Source organism: Anneissia japonica, unplaced genomic scaffold, assembly GCF_011630105.1.
Source record: "Anneissia japonica isolate Jap-2015-1 unplaced genomic scaffold, ASM1163010v1 scaffold287740_len772037_cov194, whole genome shotgun sequence".
In the NCBI taxonomy this organism is placed as follows: Eukaryota; Metazoa; Echinodermata; class Crinoidea; order Comatulida; family Comatulidae; genus Anneissia; species Anneissia japonica.
Window position 1 is genome coordinate 613,449 of NW_022736571.1, and position 15,625 is coordinate 629,073.

At 33.9% G+C, this 15,625-nt stretch overlaps 1 protein-coding gene across 1 annotated transcript in view; it reads right to left on the reverse strand.

Moving 5' to 3' along the window:
- Positions 1-12,110, reverse strand: part of LOC117116792 — a 26,070-nt gene extending 13,960 nt beyond the window's left edge. Inside the window, exons 1-4 of the mRNA XM_033260886.1 lie at positions 11,988-12,110; positions 11,063-11,223; positions 10,785-10,931; positions 10,444-10,588 (exon numbers count right to left, since the gene is read on the reverse strand). Coding sequence (XP_033116777.1) covers positions 10,444-10,588; positions 10,785-10,807 — 168 coding nt within the window. The 5' untranslated portion in view covers positions 10,808-10,931; positions 11,063-11,223; positions 11,988-12,110. The remainder of the gene's footprint in view (positions 1-10,443; positions 10,589-10,784; positions 10,932-11,062; positions 11,224-11,987) is intronic.
- Positions 12,111-15,625: the final 3,515 nt, after the last annotated feature.

Consider the following 15,625-nt stretch of genomic DNA (forward strand, 5'->3'; position numbering starts at 1 on the left):
GATAATATTGTATAGTAATGATGATGATGATAATAATAATGATAATAATAATAATAATAATAATAATAATAATAATAATAATAATAATAGTTTCAATAATTTTGAGAAGGCATCATCATTAAACCAATGACTCGATAACTTTGTCACTTACATTCGACCATTTCATACTGGCTTTAGTACTATTACATGTGTACTCAACTTCTAAACTGAAAGATTTCCAAATTGTATTTGCATTTAGTTCTCGTTTTTTATCTTTTTTTCCTTTGTAAGCCAATTTTATAAATAAAGAATGTAAGTAGAGACATAAGTTCATTCACAATTTGTTTTTAGTTCCAACAAAAATATTAAACCAGTTTATTGATTCCACACTGGGAAAGTTGCATTTAGTAATAATTGCGTTAAATCTTTTCATTTTCTATTTCTTTATAACAAATGTCACATAAAACACTTGTAACTACTCTTGTATTACAAGGTAGGATGCGATGTAAAAGCTTAAAGTTAAACTGGGCAATGTCTGTAATGTATTTCATACCTTTAACTTGATTGTACCATCTCGTCCCAGTTAATTACTTTAGTGTTAAACTCTATTTCACATTTCATTTTCATGGTTGGGGTTGTACCAATTTCAGAAATAAAATGATTATAGTAAACACCAACTTTGTTTACATTTTTAACCAGTGAATTCCTTATATTTTTATCTTGTGGTACATCATCATTTAACCCTTTTGAAAGGATTATCTTCCAATCTTCCATTCTTTTGGAATTGCACTTATCAGGGAAATATATTCAATGAGCCCATTTTCTTTTTCTTTTTTTTTTTGGAAAGTGTAGGAATTTATTCACATGGTGTTAATATTCTATTATCAATCAAAATGTCATTTATTAATTTATACCCCGCTTCTACCCAAGCTTTAAATTCCAATGATTTATCGCCTAAAGTCATAAATTTATTATCCCATAATTGTTGATTCTTAATTTCTTGTAAATTTTTAGAACTTAAGCTGACAATGTTATTTAAATTTACAACAGATTTCAACATTTCTGTATAAATATCAGGCATAATTGTAAGGTTAACATGTTCATTAAAAATTATTTTGCTTACACTTACCGTGTATTATATAGGGTGCATATAATAATTAGGAATATATTTCCATTTGCCAGGGTCCGGACTTCGAAGTCGTTTAACCCAATTCAATTTTAAAGAGTGGACCATTTATTAAAAATAGACCATGCTTAATCCGCCCAATTCTAACCTTGCATAAGAGTCGTTTTTTTAATCTTTTCTCTCTTAGCACCCCATAAAAATCTGTATAATATCTACATTAGAAAAAATATGTACTGGTACATTTATTATACTAGCGTTATATACCAGTTTGGATATGGCAAGTGTTTTTATAACGGTAATTTTACCAAAAAACGATTAGTATCTTTTTTTTCCCATAATTTTAGTGTATTTCTAAATCAATAATTTGTTCATCCCAGTTCATCCTTTCACACGCTTTCTGATTATATCCAACGTATATCCCCAGAAACCTGACTGGCTCTTTCGTCCAAACGATATCCAATGGATTGGACATGTTACTTTTTAAAGCACCTATCTACATACCCTTTGTTTTATTTTTGCTTAACTTTAACCCTGAAATTTTACAAAATGTTTCAATCTCACTAAAAAATAATTTCTGTATAAATATCAGGCATAATTGTTATTGAAAATGGACCATTCTTAATCCGCCCAATTCTAAACTTGTATAAGAGTCGTTCTTTAATCTTTTCCCTCTTAACACCCCTTAAAAATCTGTATAATCTACATTATAAAAAATATGTACTGGTACATTTATTATACTGGCGTTATATACCAGTTTCGATATGGCAAGTGTTTTTATAACGGTAATTTTACCAAAAAACGATTAGTATCTTTTTCCCCATAATTTTAATGTACTTTCTAAATCAATAATTTGTTCATCCCAGTTCTTCCTTTCACACGCTTTCTGATTATATCCAACGTATATCCCCAGAAACTTGACTGGTTCTTTCGTCCAAACGATATCCAATGGATTGGACATGTTATTTTTTAAAGCACCTTTCTACAAACCCTTTGTTTTATTTTTGTTTAACTTTAACCCTGAAATTTTACAAAATGTTTCAATCTCACTGAAAAAATAATTAAAACTGTGTTCATCTGGTGTAAAGATGACAGTATCATCTGCCAGTTGTGCTATTTTTACCATATTTTGGTTATTTTCAATCCTAAGCAAAAGCAATACCTTTGCATAGGGAATTGTCTCTGATATTTAAGGCCATGATTTCTGCAACCAATATGAATAATAAGGCTAATAGCGGACAATCCTGTCTTACACCACATTCCATTTTGAAATGCTCCGATACCCACCCGTTATTTGTCACTCCACATTCTGTATTTGTATATATTGTTCTTCATTTAAAGAATGAAATACCGAATCCAAACTTGTTTAGAACTTTAAAGAATAAATTTCTGTCAATTGAATCAATGCTTTTGCAAAATCTAGAAATATCATTGCTCCTGTTTTGTTAGTATCATTTGTGTAAGAAAGTATATAATTTACTAAGCGTATGTTTTCTCCACCAAACCTCCCGGTGATATAACCTTTTTGATCATAATTAATGATAAGATCCAGACAGTTTGCAGTCTGTTAGAGAGAACATGAGCCATAATATTGTAATCCACGTTTAATAAAGTAATAGGTTTCCAATTATTAAGTTGTTCCCCCTGTCCATTTTTAAATAATAAATTGATGATACCTCGTCTTTGTGAATTACTTAGTCTATTGTTGATATAACAATAATTTAGTGCATCACATATAGAATGGTTTTGATATAATCCCAAAAATAGAGATAAAATTCTACACTCAAGCCATCACATCCAGGGCTTTTATTGAGTTTCATTTTATAGACAGCCTTTGTACATTTTTCAACAGTAATTAAACGCATTTATTCGATTCATTTTTTGAAAGTTTTTTTAATATTCGATTTATTTAGATATGCATTAACCATATCTTCAGAGATATTTTTGTTTGAGTATAAATTTCGATAAAACTTAACTTGCTCTTTTAAAATTTCATCAATATCTGACGTATATTTACCATTGTCGTTTAGTACACGAGTAATATGTTTTCTTTTTGCATTATTTTTTCTAATCTTAAAAAGAATTTGTTATTCTTTTCTCCTTTTTCAAACTATTCTATTTTGAGCGAATTTGAGCACTTGGGCCTCAAATACATAGATATCGTTTAAACTTTTTGCTTTACTTTGTAGTTCAGTGTCTATATCCTTATCATAGCCAATATTTAACTTGATTGTAAGGTCATTGACTTCTTTAAGTAATTTTTCTTTTTTCTTCCTTTTTTTATTTTCTTTTTTAGCACAATATTTACATAAAAAATTCATTTCTTTTAACTTTCATGTACTCCCACTGAATCCGGATTTAAATTATAAACATTTTTTTTTTTTAATTTTCAATAATTTTGTTATATTTGATGTGTATTTAATACAAAAAGGGCAAAACTGACAATTTGCTGTTTTGGAGATATTACGCAAAACGTGTAATTTATTTAGCCCTAAAATGTGTTTTAGTATTTGATTTCATGGTTATGTATTAAAAAAGACAAATAATGTCTCTTCCAGTGTAGCACACAATTTTTCTATTTTTGCGCTCAAAATGTCAGTTATGCCCTTTTGCCGTGGGTTTTCTGATTCAAGATATGTTGACAAACATTGGCAAACGGATATAAGTAAACAGTTTAGTTCCTTTCAATGCAATTTTAAATCAGATTAATCTAGAATAACAATCACTATATAATTTCATATGTTAGTCATGTATATACTATCAAATAAATGTACAATTGTAACAAAGAAACCCATTAAATATTAAATACTAAAATTACAAATTATTAAAAACCCATAGGCTAACCAAGTATACAAACGAGAAAAAGAATTAACATTAGTATGCTGTTATGTATGTATCAACAAAGCCTTTTGGCTCAAGGTGGTAGATCGAGGACCCTGTGGGTAGAGGGCCTTAAGGACCCCTAGGAGCCTGGGGCCCCGCACAAAAGCGTATAGGCGTTGCGTCACTGTGTGAAAGATGCATGCGTATGCGTATGTGAAACTGTTAATTTGTACTTGGTTTATTGCCAGAAATAAATTTCATTGTATTGTATAAATAGAACTGCTGTTTAATTAGAATGCGCGTGTGATTGTTTCTATGTGTACGTTAAACAAGAATTACAATTATTTTAAAATTTTATTTACAAAGTAAAATAATATATATATATTTTAAGTCATGTAATTACAATATAAATTAGGCTTCTTATTTTTATATATATTAGCAATTCTTCTCTATGATCCAAATTCAAGTAATAATAAAATGATTACGAATATTATTTTTTTTAATATTCTAATAAAATATTAATTTAGGAAATGTATTATGTATTAAGATTTAGATGGAAAAGTTAGTTGTTGTTTGCTTAGTGAACACAGTTGATTCGAGTAAACTGTGCAGTTACACCGTTTTGTCATGTCATTTTCTATAAATAAATGTTGTAGTTGTGCCTTTTTGCCATAGTTATTTGCTAAATAATCGTTTTATTTTCCCTCTTTGCCACTGTTATTTCTAGTTAAAATGTGAATTGTTATTCGGCCATGGTTAATTATTTTTATTAAACAGTTACTATTTTCCCATAGATTTATTTCCATAGTATTAAACTGTTGCTATTCAAAGTAAGGCAAGATTATATAGCATAAATTAACTAGACTTATCATGTTTGCCTAACATTAACTACTGTCAAGAATCATAATATTTAACTAATTTCTATTTACAAACTGTGAGGACACAAACAGTAAAAATAATAAAACCTAACAAGCAACCTTCATTGTAACCAGGGAGAAAGCTCTCCTCTGATTGTTTGGCTGTTGAAAGAACGTCACGCTTCAGCGTATCACAGCCTATCTTTGCAGTTATGCCCTTTTGCCTAGGGAATCTACTGAAAAGTGTGTAGTTATGCCCTTTTGCCATGCCCCTACCTACTATTATTTATTTTCCAGATTCCTAACCCTCTTTTACACTATTCGTTAAACATTTTAAGTGATAAAGCCTGAAGGTCTAATATCAGTGAACTATTTAGCCTCCTGTGTGTAAAGTGTTTGAGACAATTCAATAGTCAAGTCTTCTGTACATATTCTTCCTCCTCAAAGTAAATTAGGTTTCGTTTTTGTGTCGATGCCTCCATTATATATATTAACTTATGTTTATGTATACCCTTTTTTCAACAGCAATGGTGAATTATCATTATTTGGTATGCTATTTCTTTGATCTACATTGCGGTCTTACAAACAGTTCATGTCGCCTCCCATTACTTTGTATTCTTCCTGTTCATTACAAAGGCGATCGATTTTCTTATCATTTTTTTTTTTAATAATGATCTTTCTTTATAGTTGTTTGGTGCATAAACAATAATTAGCTTAATTTTTTCCCATTATACTGTAAACGTAAGATTAAAATTCCACTCTCTTCATCGACAAATTTACAATCAACATTTGTATCACAACATGACTTAATCAGTATCGAGACTCTTCTAGTGTTAGTTGTCCCGAAGCTGTGGTGTGCTTCTCCTCTCCAAAGCTTATTAAGACAAATAACTGACTTTTTGTTAAAACGCGTTTCTTGTAACAGAAAAATGTCTGTTCCTCTAACCATTTAAACATTTTCTTTTTTTAATTATTATTTTTCAAACCTGTAACATTTAATGAAATTAAATGTAGAGTAGTATTTTTTTTTTCCTTTCATTTTAAATTCTTTAGGTATTTTCATTTTTATTTTATATACAAAAAACGATGAAAAATTGTATTTTTGTTGGCCAATGAGCGGACAAACAAGCCTAACTTACAGAATCCGACTTCTTTTCCTTCTATTCTACATGTTTTTCTTCCCTTTTTGTAAGTATTTTCCCCTTTTGGATTCACCAAATGAGTGTCGGGCAGATGTGGCAGTATCAGCGTTATTATTTGTGAATTTTTCTAGCTTATCTGCGGTGACGAAGTCAGTAATTGGTCTCATCCCTTTAATGGCTTTTTCTGTTTTCTCGTGCTTGTCTCTTTATTTTTGCTTCTTGTTTTTTTGTTTGTTTTTTTTTTTTTTTTTGCGTTGTTTTAACTTCTTTTTTTCTTTTGAACTAATGCTAAATGGCTAATTTTACTTTATCGATTGCGTCTGTCATTGTCTGTTGTACCTATTTATCCAGTTCGAAAGAGTGTGGATCGGTTCCTGAATTAGCAGGTTTATTAAGTAATTCTTCAAGGATGCCAATGACGTTTTGTGCGTCATCGCTTGCTGCTTCTTTAGTTTGCTCTTCTAAATGACTGGTCACAAGTTCTGCTAGCATTCTTGTCCCCTCCAATTTCAATTTCTACAGATTCGTTTTGATTATTACATGTTTCATTTCGTTTAGAAGTATTTTCTGTCCCCACCGTTTGCTTAGGTGTGTTTTCGTTGCAGTTATTTGCTAGATGACCGGTTTTAATACACGTGTGACATATTGTGCGTTTCAGCTTCATTGGGCATTCATTCATTTTGTGGCCTGTTAATCCACATTCGAAACATGTCATTTCTACTTTCTGGTCTTTGTGAAAGAGCCTATCTTACAGCCTATCTTTTTTAACCAGTCCGTGATTTCTTCATTTCGTACAGACAAAGGCACGTCTTTTACCAAAATTCTTGTTTCATATCCATTCCCGATAAGGTATGGGTTAATGTCATACACATTAATGAGTTTTCAGTTTATGTTCAATCCTGACGATATTACTTTGACTCGTTCATTGTGGTCGTCAATATATATTCTCCAAAGGTTTTTTTTTTTTACTTTCTCGGCTCCTGTTAGATGGTCACAGTTGATGACATCGTTTATTGCAAAGTAAAACACCTTTTTTTTAGGAAATCTTTTTTTCCCCTCTAGTTTCATCGTCTTTTACAAGGACGGGTTTCATGTTCTTGCTTTGATCTTTGATTATAGCCATAGCAACTTACGGTTTTACTAGAACCAAGGCTTGACAAACACTGTTCACTGGAGCATGTACTATTCAACAGCCAACTTGGCCCGTTGTTAGGGTAAACAAAAGGTCTTACCGATCCCTTTTACTGTTCATTTTTGGCGTGTTGATAAAGCATCGAATTTTGATGGTTGGCTTGGCTCAAAAACAGCATTAATCTGCGTTTAGTTGTTCTCAAATCTGTAATTTTTTAGTTGATCTTTAGTCACACAGTCTTGAGAATTAAGTATTCCTGAGTCGATTTCAAATTTTATTCAAGAGTTCCAAGAAAATACAGAGTTTATATTGTTGATTTTTAAGTGTACGTGTAAGTTGATAAGCAATGTCCAATATGATCTTAACATCATTTTTTTTAGTTATTTCACCATTTTAGTTATTGCATTTGACCTGACAACTTATTTTGTGTCCCAAAATGTTAACTTGTGACATGTGCGAGTTTCGTGGAAACACCTTATAGATTATTTTACAAAATGACTAAGAACATTAATATTATGCTAATGGCCAATTTTTAACTGACTTTTTGTTAAAACGCGTTTCTTGTAACAGAAAAATGTCTGTTCCTCTAACCATTTAAACATTTTCTTTTTTTAATTATTATTTTTCAAACCTGTAACATTTAATGAAATTAAATGTAGAGTAGTATTTTTTTTTTCCTTTCAAATCGCTTAGGTAACAAGGCATTCTTTGAAGCTTAGACATAAAGGTAACTAAAAAAATGACAACAGCTAAAGCAGGGGATGCACATTTTCGGTTCCCGGCCGCTGAACTACTTGAGATTCTTATACAAATTAATCACCACGATGGTATATTAGTGTACGGAAAATTTTAAAACTGGGCAGGTTAATAATTGATTTCTTTAGGAGCATAACAACTTTTAAAATTGCAATTGTCTCAAATATTTCCCGGTCATTTTACTTTACAATTGTTTATCGACCCCCTCCATCTTCTATGAATCAATTTTGTACTGCAAAGTTCTTCAGTGAATTTTATTTGGTCCGTTAATTGGCTCCTGGAAAATATTAGGTTTAGGAGATTAAACCTTGACAATACTAATAAGTCCAACGTCTCACAAGCTGTTAGAATCTTGCATTCTATAGCTTTTTTTTTACGTCATTACAGTTCTTACCCATGATTACGGGGATATTCTTTACCCTTCACGAACACGACAAAAGGTTGCTGACATTTTTTAGGTATCATGGACGTTGACGAAAATCTTTACTCTAATCAATGTGTCGGTTGTGCTGAAGTAAAGCTTTTTAGAATTAGACATTTCTGTCTGGTTATTGATATGCCTGAATTATCGGGTGATGATGTTCTATCTGTTTATGTGTCTGCCATTATCCATTCTCTAGATGTGTTTGCCCCAGTTCAAAGTAGAGTTGTTGGAGTGCATAGCAAACCTATGTGGTATCATCAGGACATTCAAGCTGATTAATGTAATCGGCGTGCACAACACAAGTAAACATAACTCTGTTGAATGTTATGTTAGTCTATGGCATATTTTGCTATTTTTAAAATTCATATCATCAGGATGTAACTTGTAACATCAGGATGTAACAGTAATATGTCATCAAGGATTGAGTATTATAAGATCATTTTAAAGTCAGCAAACAACGATGATTTGGTGTTCTTACTGAACAAAATTGTAGGCCATACAGAGGGCAGCATCCAGGGTAGTCACTGCCCTAGTAATAACATTCTTTTACTCTGCAAATGATGCACAAGTTGGTAACACTTCTGGCCCACCATCATGCCAATGTTACTTAAAATAGTTATATTAAATGAAAATTAAATAATAATTCTGTAGGTATTGTTAATTACTTTACTCTTGTTTTTTAAGTAATACTGGTATGAAAAAAAAAATGTTTATTGTATTGAGGCGCGTTAGCCATAATAATGCCAATGTTACTTAAATTATATATATTAATGTGATAAGAAATAAGAAAAAGTATTGTGATTTATATGAATAGAGATGATAAAATGAAATGTGAAAATGAAAATATATAAAAAAAATGAATGAGTGAACAAATTAAAAATAGGCCTAATAAATAATGATTACTGATAGTAGCGTGGTAGTAGTAATGATCGTAATATCAACTATAATTATTTTTATTACTATTTGTATTGTTTTAATATTATTGTTGTTATGATTATTTTTAGGAAATTGTGTCAACTGTATATTAAGGTGATAGCAAATGAGAAAAATTTTTTTGTGATTTATATGAATTGAGATGGTAATATAAATAATGTGAAAATGAAAAAAAAAATGATGAAAAATTATATTTTAATTTAAAATAAAATGAAACTCCCCACACAAAAGGAAAGAAAACAACAAAACTAAATTTTAAGAAGGAAAAGCGTTCATTACACTAGAATTGTTTTTCTCAATGATGTTTCATCCAAGTTGTACTCCACTGTTATTTTTAAAAATTTATATTATTGTGATAACGCACTTTGAATCAATAAAAAAGGGAAAAACAAATTTATATAAAGGCATTATGATAATGTGAAATGAAAAAAGAAAACATGAAGAAAAGATTTTGAATTTGGAATAAAAGTTGGATTTCTACGGAAGTCCGTTAGTGCCACCAGTGAATTAAGATTTCCGATCCGTTAACTGGCGGCCGACCGGGTAAATTAGTGGAGTCCGCCACATAATTAAGTGGCGACCGCCACTTAATTATCTGGCGGCGCCACTTATTATCTGGCGGCCGCCACATAAATATCTGGCGGCCGCCACTTAATTATCTGGTGGACGCCACTTAATTTTCTCGCCGGTTAATTATCTCGCCAGTTAACGGATCTGAAGTTTTAATATACTGGTGGCACTAACGGGCTTCCGTAGAAAAGGCCTCCGCAATTAATATCAAAGTAGACAGGAAACGTGAGATTTTCGTGAAAAAAAGAAGGTATAATAAAAATTACAATCACGTTCATGGCTTCCCAAGCTACAGAACTTAGTTTAGTGAATCGTTTATTTTCATTTATAAACATGTGTGATTGTACATTATGCTAATAAAATACAGTAAGCCCATTATTTTATAGAACCCAAATTCATTTTCTCGTTTTACGTATTTAAAAAAATGAATTAGTAACAATAACAACAATTCGTGGCACAATACGGTATTAAACAGGATAATTAATAAACGTGTCAACATTCATTTTGAAAATATGCGATACTAAGGGGTAAATCTATGTTTAGACACGATGATCTCGGATTTGATCGGGGAATTAATAAATAATAGCGGTATAGATTTATTTACGGACTATTATTTTACTGTTTTAAAAGATAATAAACTTATTAAATGTTTAATTTATTCTTCTGCTTGATTAACAGCCACTAATTTGTAAAATAGCTCTTACCCTGAATGTGTTGTACAATTTCCCTAACCATTCAGATAGTCTACTGAGTCTTGATTGCAAATCGATCTCAGAAATACAATGTTTACTGTGTTGAGTTTTTTGCTTTAGATTTTCTACAATCCGTTTGAATAATGTTCGATGTTTTCTATAAATTAAAAAAGAGAGAATAATTTATAAATGTATATAATACAATCTAGAAAGATAGCAAAGGAATAAAATTTAAATGTTAAATAAGACCAGAGTATTACATCACAATTCTAAGACTTGTAATCAGTAACAAACATTTTAAAATCCTAACAATTTTAAAAATTAATATTTAATAACCTACATAATATACACACCTTTGAAATGCAAGCATGTTCATTTGAAAGATAGTATGGACCTTATACTCCACCAGTGGTTCAAAACGGCGTTTGTTTAAGTAATTCCACAGCTCTTTGAAAATTGCAACACTATTGTTGCCACAAGCAATAATGCTATCAGAAAATCTACAGAAATGTATAAAAACAGATAGATATTATACGTTACTTTTACTTATTGTCCTTACAATTAAAGTATCAACTATTTAAGGGGCGACATTTATTCTGATATTAAATTTATAGTCCTAAAACGTATTTACCTTTTGATAACTTCCGATATCTCTGATAGATTAAAATACAAATGATATTCTTCTCCTTTCCCAATGATACCCGACAGTTGCACGTTTTTAACATAGAATTCAGACAGCTGGGACACATTTTTGACTTCAGAGCCGATGATACGTGCTAGTGATTGAATATTCTAGCAAAACCAAATTCGGAAATCATTAAAATCAACATTGCATTAAACTAAGCTTCATAATAGATCTATACATCATGCTATGTTGTTATTTTCGACAATAAAAAATATATTTTATCAACTTTGTGAAAGTCTCTGCATTAGAAATGTCCGAAAAACTAAGTTGTTTTTCGCCGTTAAAATGCATCATTCAATTGTTAAAGGTGAAGGCCTTTAATTAGTGTACTTCCATCTTACTTAACACATAGAACGCCATTGTAACCGGCTAAAAAAGTTTCAAACTGATGTAAACACATTTTTTTCCTTAACGATGGCGAAAATAAAGGCTCTCTGATTTAATTTTTACGACGCCATATTATACAATAACAAATGCACAGATAACAACAAGGATGCTGGTGATTTGATGAAAATACGATGTTTGTTTAATAATCCAACTCGTTTTTATTTTTTGCAGAGAGTGCCTAGTTCCCCTTGTTGTTATTGCCTGACCTAATTTAGGTCTGGGTAGCAGGTTAATTTAATGACATGCATTATAAATGTGCATCCTTTCCTTGCATCGAATCTAAACCTTTGTTTGATGTTATCTTCTGTATGATTTGTGAGGTTGCACTGGTTTGTTTATGTGTATTATTTAGTGCTTGAATTATTAATAAGCTACGTTTTACAACGCCTTATGGGCGATTTATAGTTATGTATTGATCAGGTGCTCATGTGTATTTATAATATTAACATTAACTCACCATGACAAAACGAATAAAAGAACTTACCGTAGATACATTTTCATAGTGTCTAGGAGCAATATCTGTGAATGTAGTGAATTTACATAGCAATTATAGCAACAAAATACGTAATAATAGTGAAAACACCAGCTGATTACATCCAAGTTAATTAGATTATAACTCTTCAATACTTTCGGTGTAATTCAGTTAACTGTCAGTGGCAGATCCATAATTTTGCCGGAAGGTGTGTGGGTGAGGGGTGTGGAGAAGAACCAATGGAAATTGAAGATCCGAAAGAGCGAGGACTATGGTGAGGAAGGAAGGAAGACTTGTGGTGTTCTTTTATATATGTTGGGTCCAGAGGGCTAATAAAAATGGTTGCACCAGTTTCGGCCCCACGCCCTAGTTCCTGTCGTGTATACCCGGTTGAAGGCCTCTCTGAAATTGAGCAACTGCGTGAGTAAGTGAGTAAACTAACTTTAACGACAATCCCGTACTACACCCCCACGTACGGTACATGACCTTTGTTGGTATCATGGTCGCTTTGGTGAAGCTGCGCACAGCTGCCGTTCCCCCAGCTCATTCAAGCCTTCGGGAAACGCCAAGGCCAGCAAATAGATGCGTCGACTTCGACTGGCATTTTGGAGGAAAGTCGCCTATTTCATGTTTTTGACAAATCGCCTGGATTTAAATTTTTAGTTGATACGGGTGCTGAGGTGAGTTTTTTTTCCTTCTTCCTGACAAGATAAGCTACGTAGGATTTTGTGCTCCAGGCGGTCAATAACTCTGACATACCTACTTATGATGATCGCTCTTTGACCCTTGATTTGGGTTTGAGACGTACATTTCGATGGATTTTCGTTATTGCCGACGTGCCAGCTGCAATACTGGGTGCCGATTTCCTCCAACACTTTAACCTCATTGTTGATCTTAGGCAGCGCAAACTTTGGGATGGTACCATGCATTTGAGTGTTAATGGTATGTCATCCCCTTTTCGCTCTCTTTGTCATGTTTTTGTGAAGCCGAATTGCTTTCGCCACTTCATAGTATTTTATGCGAGTTTCCTGCCCTCACCAGCCCACGATTTAAGGATATAGCTATTAAACATGACGTTATTCATCGCATATGAACTACTTCTCCTCCTCTGTATTGTAGGTCACGCCGCCTTGCCCCTGGCAAATTGAAATTTGCTCGTGTAGAGTTTGAGCATCTACTCCAATTAGGCATTGTTCGTCAGTCAAATAGTAGCTGGTCGTCGCCCCTTCATATGGTACCTAAGGGTACATCTAGAGATTGGGGGCCTTGTGGCGATTATAGAGCTCTGAATAATATCACTATTCCTGATAGGTACCCAATTCCACATGTCAACGATTTCATATGCTCCCTGCATGGGTGCACGATATTTTCAAAAATAGATTTAGTTAGTGGCTGCGCAATCTTTCCAACGGTTTATTAACAGTGTTGTGCAAGGGCTGGATTTTATTTACGCCTATTTAGATGATTTGTTGGTCGCCATTCGAACCCCGGCTGAGCACGAGAGTCACCTCCGTCAGTTGTTTACACTGCTCGACGATTTTGGTTTAATAGTAAAACCATCGAAAAGCGTACTTGGTGTTCCTGACCTGGAATTCTTCAACATTCAGTAAGCTCAGCTGGTATTCGTCCCTTTCATAGTAAGGTAGAAGCTATCGAAAATTTCCTAATTCCTTACACGGTTAAACAGCTTCGAGAGTTCCTAGGGTTAATCAATTATTACCGTCGGTTCGTTCCCCACTATGCCGAGCTTATACGCCCATGAACCGATTTGCTTAAAGGGCATCCTAAACGGAAGGTGCAGCTACCCCCTGACGCTAGGACTGCTTTTCATGCCATAAAGGCAGCATTGTCTACGGCAACCCTCTTGTTTCACCCTCGGGCAGACGTTGGTCTCTGCTTAGTAGTTGATGCATCGGATTTTGCAGTAGGTGGTGCTCTTCAACAGCTGGTCGATGGAGTTTGGTCGCCTCCAGGTGAGAGTACAATTGTGTGTGACATGCCTACAGGACACCCTCGCCCTTTTGTCTTTAAGAGTATGCGTCGCACTGTTTTTAATGCATTACATTCATTGTCCCATCTCGGTGTTCGGGCTACCCTGAAATTAGTTAGTAACCGTTACGTTACGGCCTGGTATGAACAAAGATGTCCGTCAGTCGGCAAAATCATGCTTGCAGTAGTGGCAGAGATGTAAGGTGCATCGACATTCCATAACCCCTTTAGGTACATTCAGTTCCCCAGACGTTAGGTTTGACCATGTCTATATCGATCTTGTCGGACCCCTTCCCTCTTCAGAGAGCTTTACAAATCTTCTAACATTCATCCATCGTTTCACCAGATGACCGAAAGCGGTTCCCATCACCAATATTACAGCCGAGACGGTTGCTAAAGCTTTTGTTTCCACTTGGGTTTCACGGTTTGGTGTTCCATCAAAACTTACTACCGATCGAGGTAGGCAGTTCGAATCTGCTTTATTTAATTCTTTAGTTGGTTTGTTAGGAACTCGGCGCATACGCACCTCCGCTTATCACGCCATAGCCAATGGATAAGTGGAGCGGTTCCACAGTCAGTTGAAGGTGTCATTAAAGGCCCAAGACGCAGTTAAGTGGACAGAGTCCCTACCTTTAGTCATGCTTGGTGTTCGTACTATCATTAAGAAAGATTTAGGTTGCTCACAAGCTGAGCTTATGTATGGTGCTTCGTTAGCTTTACCTAGAGAGTTTTTTTCGCCTTCTCCACCTTCGGATGACTTGAATCCTGCCGATTATGCTGACAGAGTTAAGCAGATTTTCCAGCATGTTGCATGTACTCCTACAAGGGTCCACCGGCGGCCCTCGCAGTTGCATATTGACTTGTCTTCTTGCTCCCATGTTTTCGTCCGGGTTGACCGGGTACGTACGCCACTGTAGCCCTCCTATCGCCGTCCATTTCCAGTTTTGAAGCGCGGCGACACCGTCAGTATAGATCGTCTTAAAGCAGCCTATTTAGATACTGACTTCGAGACAAGTACGCCCCTACCTCACATGACCGCCTCTCCGGCAGTACCCATGTCTGTACCTTAGCGGCAGACACGCCGGGGACGACGTGTTAGGTGGCGTGCTAACTTGGCGGATTTTTCACTTGATTAAGCCATTTCTCGCTTCACGAGTTTTCATTTTGTATTTGGCTTTATAGTTCATAGTAAGTTTTCCGTGTTCTTTGTTTTTAGTTCGATCGGTTTTCGTTTTCACCGATCTAGGGGGGAGCTCCTATAAGGGCTCATACAGTCTGCGCAGAGACTAGTGGCCTGCGTTCATTATGTACTACACGATGCTCTCACACACACAGACATTCACGACCGACTGGACGACATGAATGACAGTACAGTAGACTGAAAGACGAATTACATTGAAAATCATTTTCACTTATTCCTCAACGGTCCGTACCTCTTGTAGAACGCATTGTTAAGTGTATTTATACTTAACCAAATAGGTAAAAATAGATCTAAGTTTAAATGTGTTAACTTGATATATTGAGAGAATGTATTATTTTGTTCAAAGCAAAGTTATTATGTAGATTAAACTAAAAAATACTTAGAAACAACAATGCAACATAAAGTTAAATTTAGGCCAACGTATATTTCTCTTTGGAAATTCAAATATAGATATGACAGG